The sequence below is a fragment of the Cryptomeria japonica genome, chromosome 11 (genome assembly GCF_030272615.1).
Source record: "Cryptomeria japonica chromosome 11, Sugi_1.0, whole genome shotgun sequence".
NCBI lineage: Eukaryota > Viridiplantae > Streptophyta > Pinopsida > Cupressales > Cupressaceae > Cryptomeria > Cryptomeria japonica.
In genome coordinates, this window is record NC_081415.1 from 687,826,136 (window position 1) to 687,835,610 (window position 9,475).

At 37.1% G+C, this 9,475-nt stretch overlaps 1 protein-coding gene across 1 annotated transcript; it reads right to left on the bottom strand.

The window, feature by feature from the left end:
• Window positions 1-978: 978 nt before the first annotated feature.
• Window positions 979-5,538, bottom strand: LOC131038104 (bZIP transcription factor TRAB1). Its single transcript, XM_057970412.2, has 6 exons — window positions 5,150-5,538; window positions 4,828-4,967; window positions 2,770-4,139; window positions 2,465-2,536; window positions 2,203-2,232; window positions 979-1,768 (listed from the first exon to the last, which is right to left on the bottom strand). The coding sequence occupies exons 3-6, from the start codon at window positions 4,042-4,044 to the stop codon at window positions 1,688-1,690; spliced, it is 1,458 nt and encodes a 485-aa protein (XP_057826395.1). The 5' UTR covers window positions 4,045-4,139; window positions 4,828-4,967; window positions 5,150-5,538; the 3' UTR covers window positions 979-1,687.
• Between the last annotated feature and the right edge of the window lie 3,937 nt (window positions 5,539-9,475).

Genomic DNA, 9,475 nt, shown 5'->3' on the forward strand with positions numbered 1-9,475 from the left:
CTAGAACATATGAAGAAATGAATTACTTAGAAGAGGCTTAAAAATTAATATATAATATAAAGAGCCTACTGTTAAAAGAGTAAAGATCAAAAGGAAAATTTAGTGCCAAAATCCATATGGAGAAATTTATTGCCAACAAAGTTGTTGAAAGAAAGTGGATATCCTACAGGGAACAAAATTTGGCAATTTGAATGCATTGAGTACAAACTCTTATCTTCCAAGGATAATAAATTTACAACAACTATCAACTTCACATGCAAGTAACTCTTGCCTTATGCCCTACATATTTAATAAACTTCAAATAACTGTACTGGACAGTGTCAATAATGTGTCACTACATATATCTTATAGCTAAGAGAACATATTAATATATAAAGTTCAATCTTTTTCCCTATCCATGTAAAAATTGTTGGATGTCTACAACTGGAGCTCCTGTGTTAGTAAATTAAAGTGCCACTCTTTAAAAAGTGACTGTCCATCCTTAAGCTACACATAAGAGCAGAAACACAAGAAATGCTAACGGGATGTTATTCTAATATCTCAATATATAATATACAGTGGATGATTAACAGCAGTCATTAAAATTTTGAAACACTGTAGTTTAAACAAAGAGAGAGAATTTAGGACAACATATTAGTCAAGAATCTCTTACCTTCTTCATTCAATATTGCAAATTGGACGCACCAAATCACAAGAGCCAACCCAGGACAAACAATGCAAGCAATGTGAGGAAGTGAACTATGAGAAGGAGAACCAAAAACTTGGTATGTTCACACAATTGCACCAAGCCTACTTCAAAGGCTTAGCTCAATAAATATAGCTTACACAAACTGATAAGTCGGAACAAACCCTGACACATGTATTCGACAAACTGCTATTTTAAAAAGCTATGAATATAAAAGGCAAGTATAAAATTCTAACCTTGATATAGATATCATAAGCGGTATTAAAAAAAGACACATTTCCAAAAGAACATGGTTACAATGAAAAATTTGTAAATCCTATTTCCAAAGCATTTTACAAGGAATGTAAAATATCATGAACTTGCCTTTAAAACGGTATATTTGTACATGGCAGTGATTTCTTCAATTTCTATGTTATTGCAAAGGCCTATTTTACTTTGAAACCCCTGTTACAGTCATTCTTATTCATAATGAACACCGAGACTCCAAAGAAGAGTGGGGGAAAGAGAAGATAATAAGGAACCCAAACTCACAAGAAAGAGATATATGTAGAATTCGCAATTGAGTGATCCCAATCCCAGAGCGTGTGCAAACGTGCACAAGAAAGTTCATAGGAACAAGGTTAATTCAATTACAAGAAATTCTTTGAAGCTAAGCTATGGTGTGAGGGATTTCTAACCACATACATGATAACATACCTTTTTTAATGTTTGGTGCTACCAACAATGTTAGATGAATTTGCTCAACTAATGTACAGAAGAAGCTTCTCTCAATATATTTAATCGTTGTGGCCGATGACACCATCTCCAAGGAAATGTCACCCTCATGACCACACTTGACAATTAGTTATCTTTTACTTTGGGCTGAAACGAGCATGAACCATTCAGCAGTTACCTCTTTCGTCAGTTTTGGGACCATCTACCTTTAAATTTAATGCACCCAGACTAAAAGGTGGATGACCATCCTGACTTTGAATTAAACTATTCCGTATCAGATATCAACCTCTACCATGGTCCAGACTCTATTCTCCTCAGAACTCTTTTTCTGGTTCCCGGTTGTGCCATGGGAGCCATCATCTCAAGAATCTGAATTCAAACATAAATGGAACTTTTAGATTCAAGATCTAGAATAATAATGAGTGAAACAACTCAATACAATCTAAATGCTTACAACTTCATTACTTCAAATTATGAAAACAAGAAAAAATGTTATTAATAACAAAAATGAAAAGGCCAGATAAGTACGGAGTAAAACTTGGAATGTACTTGCAGAAATATATAGGTTTTTGTAATGTCCATGCAGGAATATAATCTTGAAGGAGTGGAATAGATATATGATACCACCAACTAAGACTAGAATAAAAAGTTGACATTAAATCAACCTACAGACCTAATTACCAGATGAATGGACAAAGATGACACATTTTGAAAACAAGACGTTATGAAATCTTTCACAATTTGACCAAAAGAGAATACAATTATACAATAGCAGGCATTAATGATCATATGAGGTACAATACCTGCTTTTTACGCCGTTCTTCCATTTCCTCCTGTTTTACAACATACACATGCATATGCTGTCAGTCAACTCAAATAAGAAAGTTCAGGGAAAAACCATTACCCTTTTTACAGTACCTACAATTCAAAGTCTAAAGTTCATTTACAAGCCTTCTTCAAAGGATTAGCTCAACTTTGCCATTAAGTACAATATTCTGTTACATTTTAATTCTTCTGAATTACTTTTCCAAAATAAGTAAAACTCTAAAAGCACATAATAAGTACCTGTCGCTTTCTCAATTTCATGTTCTCTTCTTTGAGTTGAGTTACTTCAGCTTCTAACTCTACAGTATAAGCCTACAAACAAAAAATGTTAGTATTACAAACTGTAGTTAAAATTAAAATGTAAGAAGTAAGAACCAAGGGGACAACATAGGTTCAATTAATTGATCCACATTTCTCACAATCTAATGTAAAGAACGATTGGCAATTGTCTAGCAGTTCTGAAGAAAATAACAACCTAACATAGACATAACTCTCAATACCCAAAGAAATCCAAACACTCAACCCAGAAACAGCGAGATATGTACCTGTTTACGAGCTCGAGATCTAGCAGCTGACTCTCTATTTTTTATCATCCGCCTTTGTCGTCTTTCAACAACTTTCTCAACTGGCCCTTCCAAGCCTCTTTTCCGTCCTCTAAACCCCATATCCAATCCTCCATATGGCATGGGTGATATTGTACTGTTATCCACATGGCTTGGGCCAACACCATCTGATGAAAGAGGACTTGCGGGTGATCCAGCTGCCAGTGCAAGTGATTGAGGTCCAAAACCACCACCCAATCCACCCCCAAGACCCCCAACTGCTCCCAATCCTGCTGACAGAGCACCATTCCCCATTCCACCTCCTAGTCCAACTCCTCCTCCAAGACCCCCTTGAGCCATTAATTGTGTATTTCCACCGGCTCTTTTTGCACTATAAACAGCCTCTGCAGCAGCTTGATGGTGTAGAAGTTGATGCTGCTGTTGTTGCTGCTGCTGAGCAAGAACAGCTGCAGTTGCATTCCTGTAATGATTATTAAGCCAATCAGGATGCTGCTGATGCTTGAAGGCATCAAGATTCATTCCTTCCATTGGAGTATGAGTAGAAAGAACATTTGTTGGAGACAGAGAAAGTCCTGGTATGCCTCCTGCCCCTCCTTTATTATTACCCACTTCTCCATTCCTAGACCCTCTCTCATGAAACCCAAGCCCAAGAGAATTACCGATGCCCATTCTATCTCCACCATTCCTTTCTGCTAAATTTGCCCCATACTCCCCATCCAACCCATTTCGAAAGGACCCAAACGGCTGCTGACCACATCCATGCTCTGCCTCTTCTCTTACAACCCCTGCCTTGACCAAGAAATCCTCCAAAGTCATCTCTCCAAACGTAACTTGCCTTGGCTGCGCTGGCGGCCCACTGCCATTCCCTTCTGTGTTCTCCTTGTGAATTTCCCTCCAAACATCATCCACTGTTTTCCTACTCAAAGTTCTGGGCAGAGTCAAAGAGCCCTGTCTCTGCAAACTAGCTTGCCTAGGAAGACTACCCCCATTTCCCCCCTCCGCTGCTGCCCCCATGGCCGCAGCCATTGCCTGGCTTTCCTCTGCAGTCCAGATGTTCTTAAGAAACTCATCCATATTCATCGACCCAAAATTCTTCCCTGGCTCCCCAAGAGTGTTCTGAAACTCATCCAAGGTCAAGGTATATATGGACGTCTGTCTAGCCAATGGATACCCTCCCATCTTCCCTCCACCAGGAAGGGAACAAGGTGGGATTGAGTTATGAGACACCATCATACGTGATTCAGTCTGAGATCCCATCGTATGATAACAATCCAAAGCTCTGACGTATCTCTAAACTACTCAACAACTCTAATTCAATATGCAATTACAATCCGTTCTTCAGAGTAAAATGCCTACACAAAGGGCACATATCCTTACGTTCAGATTTCAATATAACATTTTCTACAAGTAGATCTCCAAATTTAAAGCTTAAATGATCGAAGACCAAAATCTTCTACACAAAATCTTCTACAGATATATTTCCAACAGTCTTTTACTTATCATGACTTAAAACCAAATACTCTAAACTAAAAGCTTAAAAAATCTTAAAGGGTCAGTTCAGCTGCCCGTTTTCGCTTAAATTGCGCTAAAAGTTCCAATTGAAAGGTAAGATAAACGAAAACGGCCATTTCCCCTGTGCTCATCAGTAGCTTAAATTACACTTTATTTTCAAATTCAAAATTTTAAAAATATAAAGCACCTAATTGTCCTTAAATTCATTGGAATAAACTAAATCCAGTAAGTTAAAGCTTGAACAAATCTGAAAGAGCCATTTTTCCAGCTTATCATTTCCAGAAATTACTCTGGATCTCACAACAGCCTAAAAGCTTCAAAAACAGCATTTCTGGATAACGACAAAATATGTCAAATTCGTTTCCGTATATTTCCCTTAGTTGCAATGTACCATACTTCTATTTGAAATTCAACCAAAATTTCAAATTTTAAGCTTCAAAGTTGTCCATTTGGAAAAAAAAATTGAACTTTTTTCAACTTCTTTGTGTACCTGTTAAAACTTTCATCCAAGAAAGCATTTAAGCGTACCTGGAAAACGTACGAGATCTGAATCAGCAACTGCAGCGTCACATAAAAAAACTCGCCCCTATGAAACGCCACAAAATCAAATTTGCTGACGGCAGATCGGCAGAATGCAAAGATCTCTACTCAGATATGTTTCTTAACGCCTCTAATAACACGAAAAAAGAAACAAAAAAAATTATTTAACAAAAAAAAAATTGCATTTTCCAGTCTAAAATTTCGAAAGCCCTCAAACCCTACGCAAACGAGAAAGAAAGCGAAAAATCAGTTGCAAGACAGTAATCTAGAAACATCCACTTTATCATCATCAAACATTACGCATCGTCACCTTGTATGCACAGATTAAAAACGTTACAGAAATCCTTTCAATTCTGAAGCCTCAAAACAACCGCAAACCCGCGAGAAGCCATAACAGCAAAGAAAGATTCGAACAAAATCGGAGAAGAACAAAAATCCATAGCCAGCCCTTCTCACAGTAAACTCCAAGGCAGCAGCAACGCCTTCACTTTCCCACATGCAATTTTCCCCTTCTCCACAAACATTATTTCCCAACCCGCCAAGTGTATCTCAGGTACCACCGCCACGAGTCACCACAAAACAACAGCTGCAGTATCTCTCATTTCTTTTCCAACCTTCCTCTCCGGGATTCGACCTCCCGACCTACAGATCTTTAACCCCCTCCCCCACCCCGTCCGCCCTTAAATTGTAAACCTCCCTCCCTTACAGATTAGCCTTTGTTGGCAACCCCAAACATAAAAAATAAGCCTCATATTTGACTAATTAGGGCTAATAATTATTATTGTTTTTAACAAACTACTGGCTCTTAATATATTTTATATTTGTTGGCCCGTAATTATTGGCATTTTTAAAATTCGATATATTTTTAGAAAAATCTGGAACGACCCTGACAAGCCTGCTCAGCGGCCGGCACATGTCACCTAAACAACTCCAAAAAGACAGACCCAAGTGCCCATCTGACCGACGCGTGTCCGTTAAACTACCAGGCTCGCTGCCGCACCGACACGCGTCTAAGGTCGGCGCACTACGTGTCAATCATCCACGCAGTTTTCCGGCCGTCGCAGGACGGACGAGATCATCTCTGGTCTTTGTGAGGAACCGGATAATAATTATTATTGTTTTTATTTATTATTGCTGTTATTATTATTACTATTATTAATTATTATTATAAATATTTTCCCCGCCCTGTAAAACGTAAAAAGGAAAAAGGTGGTGAAGTTGTGGATAAGTATTGAGTTCGTTTCGTGCACGCACGCTAACCGTGGGCCGTTCTATTTATGCTCTTCAGATTTGACGCCCATAAAATCACATGATCAAAACGCCTTTCTCAGATTCCGTTTCCGACCGCATTAATTTTTTATTCATCTCCCATGTTCGAAGTGTTCAAATTTTTCGGAAGAAGAGAGGGCTATTCAAAAATCAAAAATAAAAAAAAATCACTCAATTTATGAAAATTGGTCTAGGGATTTCTTTGATTCTTTTTCTTCACCGGGGTTTCACCTTTTTTAGGTCGTGATAGTAGGCTATTCAAAAAAAAAATTTTAAAAATCAATCAATTTATAAGAATTGGTCTAGGGATTTCTTCGATTCTTTTTATTCATGGTAGTTTCACCTTTTCCATGTCACTCTTCGATTCTTTTTCTTCACCATGGTTTCACCTTTTTCATGTCACGATGGATTATTTTTCTTCACCATGGTTTCACCTTTTCCATGTCACGATAGTTAGTTGGATTCTTTTTCTTCACCATGGTTTCACCTTTTCCATGTCATGATAGTAATTTCTTCTATTCTTTTTCTTGGCCACGGTTTCACCTATTCTTTTTCTTCACCACCGTTTCATATTTTTCATGTCACCATAGTAGTTTCTTCTATTCTTTTTCTTCGCCATGGTTTCACCTATTCTTTTTCATGTCACAATAGTAGTTTCTTCTATTATTTTTCTTCACCACGGTTTTTTAGAATGAGGAGGGGGTTATTCAAAAAAAATTAGAATTGGTTTAGTAGTGTTTTACTCTTTTTCTTCACCATGCTTTCATCTTTTCACATCATCGTGATTGGGTGATATATGGGTTCAAAAAATTTCCAATTAAGTTGTTTCAAGAGGTATTATTGAAGAAACTTTAATTTCTACAACTAGGGTGAATATGGGAAATTGGTCTATGGATTCAAATTTTTCAAACGAGAAGGGGGTTATTAAAAAAAAATAGAATTGGTTTAGTAGTTTTTTACTCTTTTTCTTCACTATGGTTTCATATGTTCACATCATTGTGATTGGAGGAATATGGGTTCAAATCTTTTCCATTAAGTTGTTTCCGGAGGTATTATTGAAGAAATTTTAATTTCTATAACTTCAATTTTTTTCCATTAAGTTGTTTCAAAAGGTATTATTAATTTCTACAACTAGGGTGAATATGGAAATTTGGTCTATGGGTTCAGATTTTCCAGATTAGAAGGGGATTATTTAAAAAATTTAGAATTGGTTTAGTAGTTTTTAATGCTTTTTCTTCACTATGGTTTCATCTTTTCACATCATTGTAATTGGATGAATATGGGTTCAAAACTTTCCATTAAGTTATTTAATGAGGTATTATTGAATAAATTTTAATTTCTACAACTAGGGTGAACATAAGAAATTGGTCTAGTAGTTTCTTCTATTGGATGAATATGGGTTCAAATTCATATCATCATGATTGGGTCAATATGGGTTCAATTTTTTTCCATTAAATTGTGTCAAGAGGTATTATTGAGGAAATTTTAATTTCTACAACTAGGGTGAACATGGGAAATTAGTCTACTAGTCTCTTGATTATTTTCCTTCACCATTGTTTTGTTAGAGTAAAGGTTTTAATTTAATCATGTTGATTAAATTACCTTTATTCCTCTCTTAAGATTTCACTTTAGTTTGCATTTGTGACATTTAATAATTATATTAATTATTAAATGTCTACCTATTAGGGTTTCTTTTAGGGTTGCACAATATCCTTTTATAAGGATTCATCATTGTAATTTATCTCTCTCTTGGATGAATACATTTTTTCAGCTTTCAGAGCACCTTTGCTTGTTTGTCTCCATCTCTTCTTTCTGTGACAGGTTATTTGCATGCAGGTGATCTTCGGGGTCTGTGAAGTTGGCTTTCTCAACTTCTACATGGTATAAGAGCTTTTTTTTTTTAAGCCCTTGAGGGCTTAAAGGGCCTATTTGGGCTCTTTTGGAGCAGTTTTACTAAATCGGGTATAACTCGGGCATTTTAGCTCGGATTTTCGAATGAAAATAGGCGTTGGAAAGCTGGTTCCGAGCCCGATCTAAAAGATGGACATCTTTTTTTCTGATTTTGCCGTTTTACAGTGTTTTTTGCCAGTCAAAGTCAGAACAAGTTTTTTGCACTCCAGGAGCCATATCTTTTGCATACGGACTCCGTTTTTCGCAAACGAATAGGCGTTGGAAAGGGGTTTCTGTGCTTTTTCCAGATCTGTCATTTATCTTTCCAGAATCTACACCAGGTACATTTTATTCAGTACTTTGTGTTTTCACACATCTGACAATTACTTGGACGTTTCAGACTTGGAAATGATTTGTTTGCATGGGATGGCTTTATTTGATCTGCTTTATCAGTATTAAAGTCATTTAGTCTCAGATTTGTTAATTTGAAGAGTTATCATGGGTTTTTCTACTCACCCTTCAGTTGTATTTCTAGAACGGGGTAATTATGAGTCATGGGCAACGGGCATACTTACACACTGTAGGTGGCTTAATATTTTGCCTTATTTGTATGATCTCATACCTGAACCAGCAACTTTAGAGAGAACACTAGCTTGGGATATCATTAGAAATCACATAGTAGGAATTATTTTGTCTAGTGTTGATTCTGACACTGTGTGGGCTATATCGGGCATTGATTGTCCTCACTCACTTTGGACACGTCTTTGGGAGATCTATGGAGACCCCAGTCTTTCTCCATTCCCAAAGGATCCTACTTCAGATTGTCTTGTACCCATTGGTTGGAGAGATAACACACCTTTTGATCATGATACTTTAAAGGAACTTCAATATTTAGACACCCTTACATATTCCGATGAATCAGAGGATTGTCTCACAGTTCCTACTCTTCAGACTGAGATTATACATGTATCAACATCATCTCTTTTTGTTCCTGATCAGTTTGATATTGCCTCTTCTTTGGCTCCTATTGATTCAGCTAAGCAGGACATCACACATCTTTCAGACATGGCTACTTGGGATTCTTATCTTGCAGGCATTTCATCTTTGTTTGTAGAGTCCTATATTGCAGACTTGGAGGATTACTTTGAGGATTTTCAGCTCCTCTTTGTTGACAGCCATATTCCAGCTGTTAGCCCACCATCATCTGTGCATTCAGAGGTTGCAGTTTTTGAGTCTTCAGTTCAGTTTGGATTTGACATCTTTTGTTTCAGTTCAGACAGAGGGATTCTTCAGCATCCTATTATGGCACACATCTTGAGACAGATTGATTCTTCTCTCTTCACAGGGTTTCTTCATCTTCGTCCTTTGGATCCATTTCTTCCGAAGGGGAGGAATATTATATGCCGCTTCAGGATCTCTTTCTGGATTCTACCTCAGGCATCCATATGTGCGACAGGAGTTTCTTCATTATGGGGGG